Below are 18,244 nucleotides of genomic sequence, written 5' to 3' on the forward strand. Positions count from 1 at the left end.
TACAATGTGATTTTCCTCATTTTGTCTGTCATAGTTGACGTGTACCTATGATGAAAATTACAGGCCTCTCTCATCTTTTTAAGTGGGAGAACTTGCGCAATTGGTGGCTGACTAAATTGTTTTTTCCCCCACTGTAACTGTCTGTTTGACCAACTATTAACTGTCTGTTTGACCAACTCTTAATTGTCTGTCTGACCAACACTTAACTGTCTGTTTGACCAACTCTTAACTGTCTGTTTGACCGACTCTAACTAAAAGTCTGACCAACTCTAACTGACGGTTTGACCAACTCTTAACTGTCTGTCTGACCAACTCTAACTGTCGATTTGACCAACTCTAACTGTCGGGTTTGACCGTCTCTAACTGTCGGTTTGACCAACTCTAGCTGTTGGTTTGACCGACTCTTAACTGTCTGTTTGACCAACTCTTAACTGTCGGTTTGACCAACTCTAACTGTCGGTTTAACCAACTCTAACTGTCGGTTTGACCAACTCTGTCGGTTTGACCAACACTGTCGGTTTGACCAACACTGTCGGTTTGACCAACTCTAACTGTCGGTTTAACCAACTCTAACTGTCGGTTTGACCAACTCTGTCGGTTTGACCAACACTGTCGGTTTGACCAACTCTAACTGTCGGTTTGACCAACTCTGTCGGTTTAACCGACTCTGTCGGTTTGACCAACTCTGTTTGTTTGACCAACTCTAAATGTCTGTTTGACCAACTCTAACTGTCGGTTTGACCAACTCTAACTGTCGATTTGACCAACTCTAACTGTCGGGTTTGACCGTCTCTAACTGTCGGTTTGACCAACTCTAGCTGTTGGTTTGACCGACTCTTAACTGTCTGTTTGACCAACTCTTAACTGTCGGTTTGACCAACTCTAACTGTCGGTTTAACCAACTCTAGCTGTCGGTTTGACCAACTCTGTCGGTTTGACCAACACTGTCGGTTTGACCAACACTGTCGGTTTGACCAACTCTAACTGTCGGTTTAACCAACTCTAACTGTCGGTTTGACCAACTCTGTCGGTTTGACCAACACTGTCGGTTTGACCAACACTGTCGGTTTGACCAACTCTAACTGTCGGTTTGACCAACTCTGTCGGTTTAACCGACTCTGTCGGTTTGACCAACTCTGTTTGTTTGACCAACTCTAAATGTCTGTTTGACCAACTCTAACTGTCGGTTTGACCAACTCTAACTGTCGGTTTGACCAACTCTAACTGTCGGTTTGACCAACTCTAAATGTCGGTTTGACCAACTCTAACTGTCGGGTTTGACCGTCTCTAGCTGTCGGTTTGACCAACTCTAGCTGTTGGTTTGACTGACTCTTAACTGTCTGTTAGACCAACTCTAACTGTCGGTTTAACCAACTCTAACTGTCGGTTTGACCAACTCTGTCGATTTGACCAACTCTAACTGTCAGCTTGACCAACTCTAACTATCGGTTTAACCAACTCTGTCGGTTTAAATGACTCTGTCGGTTTAACCGACTCTGTCGGTTTGACCAACTCTGTTTGTTTGACCAACTCTAACTGTCTGCTTGACCAACTCTAACTGTCGGTTTGATCAACTCTAACTGTCGGTTTGACCAACTCTAACTGTCGGTTTGACCAACTCTAACTGTCGGTTTAATCGACTCTGTCGGTTTGACCAACTCTGTTTGTTTGACCAACTCTAAATGTCTGTTTGACCAACTCTAACTGTCGGATTGATCAACTCTAACTGTCGGTTTGACCAACTCTAAGTATCGGTTTAACCAAATCTATGTATCGGTTTAACCAACTCTAACTGTCGGTTTGACCAACTCTAACTGTCGGTTTGACCAACTCTAAATGTCGGTTTAACCAACTCTAACTGTCAGTTTGACCAACTATGTCGGTTTGACCAACTCCAACTGTCGGTTTGACGAACTCTAACTATCGGTTTATCAAACTCTAACTATCGGTTTGACCAACTCTGTCGGTTTAACCGACTCTAACTGTTGGTTTGACCGACTCTGTCGGTTTGACCAACTCTGTTTGTTTGACCAACTCTGTTTGTTTGACCAACTCTAACTGTCAGTTTGACCAATTCTAACTGTCCGTTTGACCAGCTCTAACTGTCTGTATGACCAACTCTAACTGTCTGTTTGACCAACTCTAACTGTCGGTTTGACCGACTTTTAGCTGTCTGTTTGATCAACTCTAACTGTCTGTTTGATCAACTCTAACTGTCTGTTTGACCAATTCTAACTGTCTGTTTGATCAACTCTAACTGTCTGTTTGACCAAATCTAACTGTCTGACCAACTCTGTCTGTTTGACCAACTCTAACTGTCTGTCTTACCGACTCTGTTTGTTTGATCAACTTTATCTATCGGTTTGACCAACTCTAACTGTCGGTTTGACCGACTCTAACTGTCTGTTTGATCAACTCTAACTATCAGTTTTACCAACTCTAACTGTCGGTTTGAACAACTCTAACTGTCTGTTTGATCAACTCTTACTATCGGTTTGACCAACTCTAACTGTCGGTTTGACCAACTATGTCTGTTTGATCAACTCTAACTATCGGTTTGACCAACTCTAACTGTCGGTTTGACCAACTCTAACTGTCGGTTTGACCGACTCTAACTGTCGGTTTGACCGACTCTAACTGTCGGTTTGACCAACTCTAATTGTCTGTTTGACCAAATCTAACTGTCTGCTTGACCAACTCTGTCTGTTTGACCAAATCTAACTGTCTGTTTGATCGATTCTAACTGTCTGTTTGACCGACACTTAACTGTCTGTTTGACCAACTCTAACTGTCGGTTTGACCAACTATGTCTGTTTGACCAACTCTAACTGTCGGTTTAACCAACTCTAAATGTCTGTTTGACCAACTCTAACTGTCTGTTTGACCAAATCTAACTGTCTGACCAACTCTGTCTGTTTGACCAACTCTAACTGTCTGTCTTACCGACTCTGTTTGTTTGATCAACTTTATCTATCGGTTTGACCAACTCTAACTGTCGGTTTGACCGACTCTAACTGTCTGTTTGATCAACTCTAACTATCAGTTTTACCAACTCTAACTGTCGGTTTGAACAACTCTAACTGTCTGTTTGATCAACTCTAACTATCGGTTTGACCAACTCTAACTGTCGGTTTTACCAACTCTAACTGTCGGTTTGACCAACTCTAACTGTCGGTTTGACCGACTCTAACTGTCGGTTTGACCAACTCTAATTGTCTGTTTGACCAAATCTAACTGTCTGCTTGACCAACTCTGTCTGTTTGACCAAATCTAACTGTCTGTTTGATCGATTCTAACTGTCTGTTTGACCGACACTTAACTGTCTGTTTGACCAACCACTAACTGTCGGTTTGACCAACTCTGTCTGTTTGACCAACTCTAACTGTCAGTTTGACCAACTATGTCTGTTTGACCAACTCTAACTGTCGGTTTAACCAACTCTAACTGTCTGTTTGACCATCTCTAACTGTCGGTTTGACCAACTCTAACTGTCGGTTTGACCATCTCTAACTGTCGGTTTCACCAACTCTAACTGTCGGTTTGACCAACTCTAACTGTCTGTTTGACCAACTCTAACTGTCTGTTTGACCGACTCTAACTGTCTGTTTGACCGACTCTAACTGTCTGTTTGACCAAATCTAACTGTCTGTTTGACCAAATCTAACTGTCTGACCAACTCTGTCTGTTTGACCAACTCTAACTGTCTGTCTTACCGACTCTGTCTGTTTGATCAACTCTAACTATCGGTTTGACCAACTCTAACTGTTGGTTTGACCAACTCTAACTGTCGGTTTGACCAACTCTAACTGTCGGTTTGACCGACTCTAACTGTCGGTTTGACCAACTCTAATTGTCTGTTTGACCAAATCTAAGTGTCTGCTTGACCAACTCTGTCTGTTTGACCAAATCTAACTGTCTGTTTGATCGATTCTAACTGTCTGTTTGACCGACACTTAACTGTCTGTTTGACCAACCACTAACTGTCGGTTTGACCAACTCTGTCTGTTTGACCAACTCTAACTGTCGGTTTAACCAACTCTAACTGTCTGTTTGACCAACTCTAACTGTCTGTTTGACCATCTCTAACTGTCGGTTTGACCAACTCTAACTGTCGGTTTGACCATCTCTAACTGTCGGTTTGACCAACTCTAACTGTCGGTTTGACCAACTCTAACTGTCTGTTTGACCAACTCTAACTGTCTGTTTGACCGACTCTAACTGTCTGTTTGACCAACTCTAACTGTCGGTTTAACCAACTCTAACTGTCTGTTTGACCAACTCTAACTGTCTGTTTGACCATCTCTAACTGTCGGTTTGACCAACTCTAACTGTCGGTTTGACCATCTCTAACTGTCGGTTTGACCAACTCTAACTGTCGGTTTGACCAACTCTAACTGTCTGTTTGACCAACTCTAACTGTCTGTTTGACCGACTCTAACTGTCTGTTTGACCGACTCTAACTGTCTGTTTGACCAAATCTAACTGTCTGTTTGACCAAATCTAACTGTCTGTTTGACCAACTCTAACTGTCTGTTTGACCGACTCTAACTGTCTGTTTGACCAACTCTAACTGTCTGTTTGACCAACTCTAACTGTCTGTTTGACCAACTCTAACTGTCTGTTTGACCAACTCTAACTGTCTGTTTGACCAACTCTAACTGTCTGTTTGACCGACTCTAAATGTCTGTTTGACCAACTCTAACTATCGGTTTGACCAACACTTTACAGGCTATGCTGTGACTGCTGGACACTTCTCCTCTCCTAATGTCATAGATGTGGCTGCAGGAGCTCCACAACACGGTGGAGAGGGGAAAGTATGTACTGGAATGTTATAACTTTGTTTTGTTATTGCATTGGTACGGTACATACCTGTACTAAGTACCTGTAACATACATACCTGTACTGAGTACCTGTGACGTACATACCTGTACTGAGTACCTGTAACGTGCTTACCTGTACTGAGTACCTGTAACGTGCATACCTGTTATGAGTACCTGTAACGTACATACCTGTACTGAGTACCTGTAACGTACATACCTGTGCTGAGTACCTGTAACGCACACCTGTACTGAGTACCTGTAACATACCAGTATTTTAACATTGCTTACTCATCTCCCTCCAGGTTTACATTTTTAGAATCGATGGTGTGTCTTTGGTGAAGATCTTTCAGGCCTCAGGGAAAATGGTATGTGTTTGAAGGTCCACAGTTAGCTACTATGTTGTTTAACCATTACATTTACGTCATTTAGCAGACGCTCTTATTGGTGCATTCAACTTATGATAGCCAGTGGGACAACCACTTTATTTATTTTTTATGGAGGGGGGGGGGGGGGCGGGCGGGGGGGGTAGAAGGATTACTTTTATACTATTCCAGGTATTCCTTAAAGAGGTAGGGTTTCAAGTGTCTCCGGAAGGTGGTCAGTGACTCCGCTGTCCTGGCATCGTGGGGGAGCTTGTTCCACCATTGGGGTGCCAGAGCAGCGAATAGCTTTGATTGGGCTGAGCGGGAACTGTGCTTCCGTAGAGGTAGGGGGGCTAGCAGGCCAGAGGTGGATGAACGTAGTGCCTTCGTTTGTGTGTAGGGTCTGATCAGAGCCTGAAGGTAAGGAGGTGCCGTTCCCCTCACAGCTCCGTAGGCAAGCACCATGGTCTTGTAGTAGATGCGAGCCTTAACTGGAAGGTAGGGTCGTACTCTGCGAATGTTGTAGAGCATGAACCTGCAGGATCGGGTCACCGCTTTGATGTTAGCGGAGAACGACAGGGTGTTGTCCAGGGTCATTCTAAGGTTCTTTGCACTCTGGAAGGAGGACACAATGGAGTTGTCAACCGTGATGGTGAGATCATGGTGCGGGCAGTCCTTCCCCGGGAGGAAGAGCAGCTCCGTCTTGCCGAGGTTCTTCTTGAGGTGGTGATCCGACATCCACACTGATATGTCTGCCAGACATGCAGAGATGCGATTCGCCACATGGTTATCAGAAGGGGAAATATTGTTGTTTATTTACCAGTGTGTCGGTAGTAATCACTCTTAATATATGCCATTTAGCAGACGCTTTTATCCAAAGTGACTTAGTCATGAGTGCATAAATTTTACGTATGGGTTGTCCCGGGAATCTATGCTCTGCGAACTGAGCTACAAAGAACCATCATTCACTTCTAGAATCTGTTGTCATTCTTTGTTATCAGAAATAACATAGGCCTTCACTAGAGTGATAATGGACACATTCCTTGTCCTGTTCTAAAAAGCATGCTTGATAGAGAGTCTCTAAAGTTAATCTGGGTCTGGGAAACCATGCCCCATGTGTTGTAGAGTAAACATAGCTGGTGTAGAGGAAGCATGGCAGGCTGCTTGTTCATAGCTGGTGTAGAGGAAGCATGGCAGGCTGCTAGTTCATAGCTGGTGTAGAGGAAGCATGGCAGGCTGCTAGTTCATAGCTGGTGTAGAGGAAGCATGGCAGGCTGCTAGTTCATAGCTGGTGTAGAGGAAGCATGGCAGGCTGCTAGTTCATAGCTGGTGTAGAGGAAGCATTGCAGGCTGCTTGTTCATAGCTGGTGTAGAGGAAGCATGGCAGGCTGCTAGTTCATAGCTGGTGTAGAGGAAGCATGGCAGGCTGCTTGTTCATAGCTGGTGTAGAGGAAGCATGGCAGGCTGCTAGTTCATAGCTGGTGTAGAGGAAGCATGGCAGGCTGCTAGTTCATAGCTGGTGTAGAGGAAGCATGGCAGGCTGCTTGTTCATAGCTGGTGTAGAGGAAGCATGGCAGGCTGCTAGTTCATAGCTGGTGTAGAGGAAGCATGGCAGGCTGCTAGTTCATAGCTGGTGTAGAGGAAGCATTGCAGGCTGCTTGTTCATAGCTGGTGTAGAGGAAGCATTGCAGGCTGCTTGTTCATAGCTGGTGTAGAGGAAGCATTGCAGGCTGCTTGTTCATAGCTGGTGTAGAGGAAGCATTGCAGGCTGCTTGTTCATAGCTGGTGTAGAGGAAGCATGGCAGGCTGCTAGTTCATAGCTGGTGTAGAGGAAGCATGACAGGTGGCTAGTTCTTTGTTTTCTCAGGAGCACCACGCTGTTTATGCTGTCAATGTAGTGTTTTTGAGAGCAGCAGTGGTTAGCTAGTGCGAGGGAAGGAGGCTCTAGGCTGCATTCCAAATAGCACCCCATGGGCTTTGGTCAAAAGTAGTACACTATATAGGGAAATACATGCCTGACACACATGCCATACATTTGTGACACATCCGTAGTCTGGCCAGAAACCAGACAGTTAGGGAGGGCAATTCACATGGATTTAGGTGTAAATAACAAGTACATCTTGTTAGATACAGACCATACGTTTTGTAAATATTATATTAATATTGGTCTAGATATGAAAGGGAAAATAAATCCAGTCAGATTGTGGAGGGGATGATGAAAATAAAAGGAAGTGCATGTCTATCTTCAGGGCCTGGGAAAATGCAGACCTCCTTGAGGGCCTGGGGAAAAGCAGACCTCCTTGAGGGCCTGGGGAAAAGCAGACCTCCTTGAGGGCCTGGGGAAAAGCAGACCTCCTTGAGGGCCTGGGGAAAAGCAGACCTCCTTGAGGGCCTGGGGAAAAGCAGACCTCCTTGAAGGCCTGGGGAAAAGCAGAGGTCCTTGAAGGCATGGGGAAAAGCAGACCTCCTTGAGGGCATGGGGAAAGGCAGACCTCCTTGAGGGCCTGGGGAAAAGCAGACCTCCTTGAGGGCCTGGGGAAAAGCAGAGGTCCTTGAAGGCATGGGGAAAAGCAGACCTCCTTGAGGGCATGGGGAAAGGCAGACCTCCTTGAGGGCCTGGGGAAAAGCAGACCTCCTTGAGGGCCTGGGGAAAAGCAGAGGTCCTTGAAGGCATGGGGAAAGGCAGACCTCCTTGAGGGCCTGGGGAAAAGCAGACCTCCTTGAGGGCCTGGGGAAAAGCAGACCTTCTTGGGGGCCTGGGGAAAAACAGACCTCCTTGGGGGCCTTGGAAAAAACAGACCTACTTGGGGGCCTTGGGAAAAGCAGACCTCCTTGAGGGCATGGGGAAAAGCAGACCTCCTTGAAGGCCTGGGGAAAAGCAGACCTCCTTGAGGGCATGGGGAAAAGCAGAGCTCCTTGAGGGCATGGGGAAAAGCAGACCTCCTCTAGGGCATGGGGAAAAGCAGACAACCTTGAGGGCCTGGGGAAAAGCAGACCTCCTTGAGGGCCTGGGGAAAAGCAGACCTCCTTGAGGGCCTGGGGAAAAGCAGAGCTCCTTGAGGGCCTGGGGAAAAGCAGACCTTCTTGGGGGCCTGGGGAAAAACAGACCTCCTTGGGGGCCTTGGAAAAAACAGACCTACTTGGGGGCCTTGGGAAAAGCAGACCTCCTTGAGGGCATGGGGAAAAGCAGACCTCCTTGAAGGCCTGGGGAAAAGCAGATCTCCTTGAGGGCCTGGGGAAAAGCAGACCTCCTTGAAGGCCTGGGGAAAAGCAGACCTCCTTGAGGGCATGGGGAAAAGCAGACCTCCTTGAGGGACTGGGGAAAATCAGACCTCCTTGTGGGCCTGGGGAAAAGCAGACATATTTGAGGGGAAAAGCAGACCTCCTTGTGGGCCTGGGGAAAAGCAGACCTCCTTGGGGGCCTGGGGAAAAGCAGACCTCCTTGAGGGCATGGGGAAAAGCAGATCTCCTTGAGGGCCTGGGGAAAAGCAGACCTCCTTGAGGGCCTGGGGAAAAGCAGAGCTCCTTGAGGGCCTGGGGAAAAACAGACCTCCTTGTGGGCCTGTGGAAAAACAGACCTCCTTGGGGGACTTGGGAAAAACAGACCTACTTGGGGGCCTTGAGAAAAGCAGACCTCCTTGAGGGCATGGGGAAAAAGCAGATCTCCTTGGGGGCCTGGGGAAAAACAGACCTCCTTGGGGGCCTTGGGAAAAGCAGACCTCCTTGAGGGCCTGGGTAAATGCAGACGTCCTTGAGGGCCTGGGGAAAAGCAGAACTCCTTGAGGGCATGGGGAAAAGCAGAGCTCCTTGATGGCATGGGGAAAAGCAGACCTCCTTGAGGGACTGGGGAAAAGCAGACCTCCTTGAGGGCCTGGGGAAAAGCAGACATATTTGAGGGGAAAAGCAGACCTCCTTGTGGGCCTGGGGAAAAACAGACCTCCTTGGGGGCCTGGGGAAAAGCAGACCTCCTTGAGGGCATGGGGAAAAGCAGATCTCCTTTATGGCATGGGGAAAAGCAGACCTCCTTGAAGGCCTGGAGAAAAGCAGATCTCCTTGAGGGCCTGGGGAAAAGCAGACCTCCTTGAAGGCCTGGGGAAAAGCAGACCTCCTTGAGGGCCTGGGGAAAAGCAGACCTCCTTGAGGGCATGGGGAAAAGCAGAGCTCCTTGAGGGCCTGGGGAAAAGCAGACCTCCTTGAGGGCCTGGGGAAAAGCAGACCTCCTTGAGGGCATGGGGAAAAGCAGAGCTCCTTGAGGGCCTGGGGAAAAGCAGACCTCCTTGAGGGCCTGGGGAAAAGCAGACCTCCTTGAGGGCATGGGGAAAAGCAGATGACCATGAGGGCCTGGGGAAAAGCAGACCTCCTTGAGGGCCTGGGGAAAAGCAGAGCTCCTTGAGGGCCTGGGGAAAAGCAGAGCTCCTTGAGGGCCTGGTGAAAAGCAGAGCTCCTTGAGGGACTGGGGAAAAGCAGATGACCTTGAAGGCCTGGGGAAAAGCAGACCTCCTTGAGGGCCTGGGGAAAAGCAGACCTCCTTGATGGCATGGGGAAAAGCAGAGCTCCTTGAGGGCCTGGGGAAAAGCAGACCTCCTTGAGGGCATGGGGAAAAGCAGACGACCTTGAGGGCCTGGGGAAAAGCAGACCTCCTTGAGGGCCTGGGGGAAAGCAGACCTCCTTGAGGGCCTGGGGAAAAGCAGAGCTCCTTGAGGGCCTGGTGAAAAGCAGAGCTCCTTGAGGGACTGGGGAAAAGCAGACCTCCTTGAGGGCATGGGGAAAAGCAGACGACCTTGAAGGCCTGGGGAAAAGCAGACCTCCTTGAGGGCCTGGGGAAAAGCAGACCTCCTTGAGGGCATGGGGAAAAGCAGAGCTCCTTGAGGGCCTGGGGAAAAGCAGACCTCCTTGAGGGCATGGGGAAAAGCAGACGACCTTGAGGGCCTGGGGAAAAGCAGACCTCCTTGAGGGCCTGGGGAAAAGCAGACCTCCTTGAGGGCCTGGGGAAAAGCAGAGCTCCTTGAGGGCCTGGTGAAAAGCAGAGCTCCTTGAGGGACTGGGGAAAAGCAGAGCTCCTTGAGGGCATGGGGAAAAGCAGACGACCTTGAGGGCCTGGGGAAAAGCAGACCTCCTTGAGGGCCTGGGGAAAAGCAGACCTCCTTGAGGGCCTGGGGAAAAGCAGACCTCCTTGAGGGCATGGGGAAAAGCAGAGCTCCTTGAGGGCATGGGGAAAAGCAGACGACCTTGAGGGCCTGGGGAAAAGCAGACCTCCTTGAGGGCCTGGGGAAAAGCAGACCTCCTTGAGGGCCTGGGGAAAAGCAGACCTCCTTGAGGGCCTGGGGAAAAGCAGACCTCCTTGAGGGCATGGGGAAAAGCAGACCTCCTTGAGGGCCTGGGGAATAGCAGACCTCCTTGAGGGCATGGGGAAAAGCAGACCTCCTTGGCAATGAATAGAGCAGAGGGAATATTTTTCCCAGAGGGAACTTCAGTTGTGGCTAATAAATTAGACAATAAATATACATACATGGCAGATAAACCATTGTACTAGATCAACACCAATAATCATTTTACATTGAAAAGCTGTCCTTGACTCTCTGATCTGACCAGTGCTGGGTCTGTCTAAGTAACCACTAACCAGTGCTGCGTCCGTCTATAACTTTATACATTATAGAAAAGATGAGTACAAAGTCATGTATTTTCACTGATGTGATGTCTATGTAAATGTAAATGTAAATGTAATGTCTGACCCAATGCTGTCTGTCTGTGTGGCTTTGTGGCTGTGCTTGGTTATTTTCCAGATGGGCTCTTACTTTGGCTCCTCATTGTGTGGAGTTGATCTGAACCTGGATGGCCTGTCGGACCTGCTGGTTGGAGCGCCCATGCACAGCACACTACGGGACGAGGGACAGGTCTCTGTCTACCTCAGCAAGGGCAACGTGAGTGGGAAGAGTGAGATCTGGGTTGGATGGGAAAAGGGTTGTAAAATGTTATGAACTTTCTGAAAGGGCCCATGTTGTTCAGAAGTTGTAGGATATTCGGAAGGGAATGAACAGGGAGGGATTCTTACAACTAGGAATTCTGTAAATGGGATTTCTGAAAAACATGAGAAATGTGCAATGTACAGGATATTCTAGACCTCCAGTCAACCTGTCTGGCCCTCCGTATGTAAACATGGCTGCCTTGTCAAGGTAGATGTAGGTGGGTGTGGGTGGAATCAGGCGCAGGACGCAGTACGTTAGTCCAACAGACTTTAGTGTTGCACAGCAAAACAAACACGAAATAACTGCCCTGAGGCAAAAGCTCCGCACGTAGGCGAAAACACAAGCGCACAAACAGGTGCGACAAAATACTCCAAAACTAAGGAGCAAAATAGCTCAACCGAGCAAACAGTAATAATCCAGCCTACCGGCACGACAGTAAAACAATCACACACAACACTAGACAAACACAACGAGAACTTATATGACACTAATTACACTAAACGATAACAGGTGTACAACAATCAGACAAAAGCAAACGAACATAGAAACATACAACGGTGGCAGCTAGTATTCCGGAGACGACGAACGCCGAAGCCTGCCCGAGCAAGGGAGAGAGGCAGCCTCGGCCGAAACCGTGACAGTACCCCCCCCTTGACGCGCGGCTCCAGACGTGCGCCGACTCCGGCCTCGGGGACGACCAGGAGGACGCGGAGCAGGGTGCGTCGGGTGCCCACGATGGAATTCCGTCAGGAGAGACGGGTCCAAAATGTCTCTCCTCGGCACCCAGCACCGCTCCTCCGGGCCGTACCCCTCCCACTCCACTAGATATTGGAGACCCCCCATCCGACGTCTCGAATCCAAGATGGACCGTACGGAGTACGCCGGTGCCCCCTCGATGTCCAATGGGGGCGGAGGAGTCTCCCTGATCTCACTTTCTTGGAGTGGGCCAGCTACCACCGGCCTGAGAAGAGACACATGGAACGAGGGGTTAATACTCTTATACTCAACAGGTAGTTGTAATTTGTAACACACCTCGTTCAACCTTCTCAGGACTTTAAATGGCCCTACAAACCGCCGACCCAGTTTCCGACAGGGCAGGCGGAGGGGCAGGTTTCTGGTAGAGAGCCAGACTCGATCACCAGGTGCGTACACCGGTCCCTCACTGCGGTGGAGATCGGCGCTCGCCTTATGACGTCGGAGGGCCCGCTGCAGGTGGACGTGTGCAGCGTTCCATGTCTCCTCCGAGCGCCGCGCCCACTCATCCACCGCAGGAGCCTCGATCTGGCTCTGCTGCCAAGGTGCCAGAACCGGCTGGTAACCTAACACACATTGAAAAGGGGTTAGGTTAGTGGAGGAATGGCGTAGGGAATTCTGGGCCATCTCGGCCCAGGGAACGTACCTTGCCCACTCCTCCGGCCGGTCCTGGCAGTATGTTCTAAGAAACCTACCCACATCCTGGTTCACGCGTTCCACCTGCCCATTACTCTCCGGGTGGTAACCCGAGGTGAGGCTCACCGAGACCCCCAACCGCTCCATAAAAGCTCTCCAGACTCTGGAGGTAAATTGGGGACCTCGATCAGACACAATATCCTCGGGTACCCCGTAGTGCCGGAACACATGGGTGAATAGTGCTTCGGCGGTTTGCAGGGCAGTAGGAAGGCCCGGCATAGGGAGCAAACGACAGGCCTTAGAAAACCGGTCCACAACGACCAGTATAGTGGTATTCCCCTGTGAAGGAGGAAGGTCAGTGAGGAAATCCACCGAGAGGTGAGACCATGGTCGTTGTGGAACGGGCAGGGGTAGTAACTTACCCCTAGGCAGATGTCTAGGCGCCTTACACTGGGCGCACACCGAGCAGGAGGAAACATAAACCCTCACATCCCTCGCCAACGTGGGCCACCAGTACTTGGTACTAAGACAGTGCACTGTCCGGCCGATACCAGGGTGTCCAGAGGAGGGTGACGTGTGAGCCCAATAGATCAAACGATCCCGAACCTCGAGCGGAACGTACTTCCGACCCTCCGGGCATTGAGGTGGACTAGGGTCGGTGCGTAACGCCCGCTCAAGTTCGGCATCGACCTCCCACACTACCGGTGCCACCAGACAAGACTCCGGCAGTATGGGAGTGGGCTCCACGGACCTCTCCTCCGTGTCATACCGCCGAGACAGTGCGTCTGCCCTACCGTTCTGTGACCCAGGGATGTACGTGATCTTAAATGTGAAACGGGTCAAAAACATATTCCACCTCGCCTGGCGAGGGTTCAGCCTCCTCGCTGCCCGGATGTACTCCAGGTTACGGTGGTCCGTCAAAATGAGGAAAGGGTGTTGAGCCCCCTCAAGCCAGTGCCTCCACACCTTTAGGGCCTGTACCACGGCTAACAACTCCCTGTCCCCCACGTCATAGTTTCGCTCCGCCGGACTGAGCTTCTTGGAATAAAAGGCACAGGGGCGGAGCTTAGGTGGCGCGCCGGACCGTTGCGACAGCACGGCTCCTATACCGGCCTCTGACGCGTCCACCTCTACCTGAAATGGCAAAGAGGGATCCGGATGCGCCAGCACCGGAGCCGAGGTAAACAGGTCCTTCAGCCTCCCAAACGCCCTGTCCGCCTCGGCTGACCACTGCACACGCACCGGACCCCCCTTCAAAAGAGACGTTATGGGAGCTGCCACCTGTCCAAAACCCCGGATAAACCTCCGGTAATAATTCGCAAACCCCAAAAACTGCTGCACCTCCTTCACAGTAGTTGGCGTTTGCCAATTACGCACGGCTGACACCCGGTCTACCTCCATCTTCACCCCTGACGCAGACAACTGATAACCCAAAAAGGAGACCGACTCCTGGAAGAACAGACACTTCTCTGCCTTGACATACAGGTCGTGCTCCAACAGTCTCCGCAACACTCGGCGCACCAGGGCCACATGCTCGACTCGGGTAGGTGAGTACACGAGAATGTCATCGATGTACACGACCACCCCCTGCCCCTGCATGTCCCTGAAGATCTCATCCACGAATGATTGGAAAACTGAAGGAGCGTTCATCAACCCGTATGGCATGACAAGATACTCGTAATGGCCCGAGGTGGTACTAAAGGCTGTCTTCCATTCATCGCCCCCCCTAATGCGCACCAAGTTGTACGCGCTCCTGAGATCTAATTTAGTGAAGAAACGCGCCCCGTGCAATGACTCCGTCATGGTCGCAATCAGCGGGAGTGGATAACTGTACTTCACCGTGATCTGATTGAGACCACGGTAATCAATGCACGGGCGTAATCCTCCATCCTTTTTCTTCACAAAAAAGAAACTCGAGGACGCAGGGGAAGTGGAAGGCCGTATGTATCCTTGTCTCAGAGATTCGTCTATGTACGTCTCCATAGCTCTCTTCTCCTCCTGAGACAGAGGATACACATGGCTCCGTGGGAGCGCAGCTCCTGCCTGGAGGTCTATCGCACAATCTCCCTGCCTATGGGGAGGCAACTGCGTCGCCCTCGACTTACTGAACACAATAGCCAAATGCCCATACTCGGGGGGAACGTGCAATGCGGGCACCTGGTTTGGACTCTCCACCGAGGTAGCCCCTATGGAAACGCCTAAACATCGACCCACACACTGGGCAGACCACTCCATCAGAGCCCTCTCCTGCCACGGAATTGATGGGTTATGGGTACTCAACCAGGGCATGCCCAGCACCACCGGATACGCAGGCGAGTCGATCAGAAATAGCTGGATCATCTCCTGATGACCCCCCTGCGCACACATCCTAAGTGGCGCAGTGACCTCCCTGATCAAGCCCGCACCCAACGGACGGCTATCTAGGGCATGAACGGGGAAGGGAACGTCCACAGGGAGAAGGGGAATCCCTAAGGCTAAACAAAACTTCTTATCAACAAAATTCCCAGCCGCGCCTGAATCTACCAGCGCCTTATGCTGGGAATGAGGTGCTACCTGTGGAAAACGCACAGATATACAGAAATGTGCAACAGAGAGCTCTGGGTGAGTGGGGCGCCTACTCACCTGGAAGGACTCCCCAGTGCGGGACCTGTCGTCCTCTCCCCGAGGAGGCCATCCCCAGCACCTAGCCGCGGTGTGTCCTCCCCGACCACAGTTGGTGCAGGAAATGGACCCCCTCGTAAGCCGACCCCTCCTCTCTCTAGCGCCAGCGCCCCCGAGCTCCATGGGGCACGGCTCCGAGGCGCTGGAGGGTGAAATGGACGGACCCCCCTCGGAACGTCCGCGGGTAGCTAGCAGGGTATCCAGCCTGATGGACATGTCGACCAACTGGTCGAACGAGAGGCTGGTGTCCCTACAGGCCAGCTCCCTACGGACGTCCTCGCGTAGACTACATCTGTAGTGATCAATGAGAGCCCGCTCATTCCACCCTGCATCCGCCGCTAGGGTACGGAACTCCAAGGCGAACTCCTGGGCACTCCTCTTCCCCTGCCTGAGGCCGACCAGACGCTCCCCCGCCGCTTTCCCCTCCGGGGGATGGTCAAACACCGCCCTGAAGCGGCGGGAGAACTTGTCGTAGGTGATGGTGTTAGCGTCGATCCTCCTCCACTCTGCGTTGGCCCATTCCAACGCCTTCCCGGAAAGGCAGGAGATCAGGGCGGACACACTCTCGTGTCCCGAGGGCGCCAGGTGCACGGTGGCCAGGTAAAGCTCCACCTGGAGAAGGAATCCCTGACACCCGGCCGCGGTCCCATCGTAGGCCCTCGGGAGCGAGAGTCGAACTCCTCTGGGTTCCGGAGCGGGAATGGGCTGAGTGGCCGATGGTGCGGGCAGGGAGGATGGCGGTGGAGGAGTCCCTCGGGTCTCCCAGCCTCGGATGGTGGTGATCACCTCCTGCAGTGCGGACCCCATCCGCAGGATCTGGTCATTCTGCTCACGGACCCTGTCCTCCAACGTCGCCTGTGCTGCTGCGGCTCCTGCTGATTCCATCGAGTATGGTGTGTGATTCTGTCAAGGTAGATGTGGGTGGAATCAGGCGCAGGACGCAGTACGTTAGTCCAACAGACTTTAGTGTTGCACAGCAAAACAAACACGAAATAACTGCCCTGAGGCAAAAGCTCCGCACGTAGGCGAAAACACAAGCGCACAAACAGGTGCGACAAAATACTCCAAAACTAAGGAGCAAAATAGCTCAACCGAGCAAACAGTAATAATCCAGCCTACCGGCACGACAGTAAAACAATCACACACAACACTAGACAAACACAACGAGAACTTATATGACACTAATTACACTAAACGATAACAGGTGTACAACAATCAGACAAAAGCAAACGAACATAGAAACATACAACGGTGGCAGCTAGTATTCCGGAGACGACGAACGCCGAAGCCTGCCCGAGCAAGGGAGAGAGGCAGCCTCGGCCGAAACCGTGACATGCCTATAGCGTGTAGCAAGAGTTTATATGACCTCCATAGATTGTTCATCTGTCCATGTCAGACCAGCTGGTTAACAAAATGGTATTAACTTGAAGAAAACTATTTGCTTTAAAAGTGGGGATTGTTTAACTTTGTCTGTGTTTGGTCCTGTTCTATTTGTGAGTTATCATTAGGATGTTATAACTAGCTAGTCTTGGAGGTTCTTACGGTGAGTTATCATTAGGATGTTATAATTAGCTGGTCTTGGAGGTTCTTACGGTGAGTTATCATTAGGATATTAAAACTAGCTAGTCTTGGAGGTTCTTACGGTGAGTTTGGTTATTTGAGTTTTTAGTGAAAGTTAAATAACTATATCTATAGCCGATACAGAAAGTTCCTCAAATGTTATAGGAGAAAGCTGGATGTATTTCAGTTAGTAGTCAGTCATAACCATTGCCCTTTAATGTAAAGGGTTGTGTCACATCATAACTGTTCCCCTTTAAAGTTATGGGTTGTGTCACGTAATAACCGTTCCCCAGTAATAGGTTGTGTCACGTCCTAACCATTCCCCTGTTTGACTCTAATTGCAGGGGGTGATGGAGGAGGCTGGACTCTTAAATGGAGATGATGCCTACAGTGCACACTTTGGAGAGTGCATCACTGCAATCGGAGACATCGATGACGATGGATACCAAGGTAAGTGTCTCTCAACTAACTCACTGTGTTGTCAAGTATAGAATGTATGCTTATGAAAATGTGTCCACTCCTCAAACCGCCACTGTTGTTGTACAAATACCAAAATTCTCAATGAAACACTTTCATGAATATTCAATTATTTTAATGAGAGGTGGTCTAGTCTACAATGTTTATGGAATGTGATATAGCTTAGTCATACAGTTTTTGTTCCACAATATTAAACATTGTGACGTAAGCAAACGTAGGCTGGTCGTAATACCTATGCTAGAAAAGCCCAAAAGCTTTTCTCTCAGAGACATTCTGTTTCGATTATCTTATGGAGACGGGGATCTTCAGAAAGCATAACCCTCTTTTACTCATGTGTATGCACACACACACACAGATATAGCGTACACACACACAGACAGCATACTGTTCCTGGCACTCACTGGAGTTGTCTAAAGAATACTTTTCTTGGCGTGTGTTTCACAATAGAACGCTACAGGAAGACTGGAGGCAATTTTTCTGCTTTCATTCATCTCTCTTGGTTTGATAGAATGTGATATCACCTGATGTGTTTTTCCTGTAGTGTCTAAAGACCAGCCACCTGGCAGCAGCAGCTATGTGTCTGGAGCTCTGAGGTGCCCAATGCCATCATGCTCCTATCTAGGCTGTAGGGCCCAATGCCATCATGCTCCTATCTAGGCTGTAGGGCTGTAGGGCCCAATGCCATCATGCTCCTATCTAGGCTGTAGGGCCCAATGCCTTCATGCTCCTATCTAGGCTGTAGGGCTGTAGGGCCCAATGCCATCATGCTCCTATCTAGGCTGTAGGGCCCAATGCCATCATGCTCCTATCTAGGCTGTAGGGCCCAATGCCATCATGCTCCTATCTAGGCTGTAGGGGCCAATGCCATCATGCTCCCATCTAGGCTGTAGGGCCCAATGCCATCATGCTCCTATCTAGGCTGTAGGGGCCAATGCCATCATGCTCCCATCTAGGCTGTAGGGCCCAATGCCATCATGCTCCTATCTAGGCTGTAGGGCCCAATGCCATC

The 18,244-nt window shown here is 50.1% G+C and overlaps 1 protein-coding gene across 1 annotated transcript in view; it reads left to right on the top strand.

Moving 5' to 3' along the window:
- Positions 1–18,244, top strand: part of itga9 (integrin, alpha 9) — a gene marked incomplete at its 5' end in the record, with an annotated part of 212,985 nt that overhangs the window by 55,289 nt on the left and 139,452 nt on the right. Inside the window, 4 exons of the mRNA XM_084165747.1 lie at positions 4,729–4,814; positions 5,123–5,185; positions 10,966–11,103; positions 17,103–17,208. Coding sequence (XP_084021873.1) covers positions 4,729–4,814; positions 5,123–5,185; positions 10,966–11,103; positions 17,103–17,208 — 393 coding nt within the window. The remainder of the gene's footprint in view (positions 1–4,728; positions 4,815–5,122; positions 5,186–10,965; positions 11,104–17,102; positions 17,209–18,244) is intronic.

Source organism: Coregonus lavaretus (genome assembly GCF_964263955.1).
Source record: "Coregonus lavaretus genome assembly, chromosome: 1".
NCBI classification, from domain to species: domain Eukaryota; kingdom Metazoa; phylum Chordata; class Actinopteri; order Salmoniformes; family Salmonidae; genus Coregonus; species Coregonus lavaretus.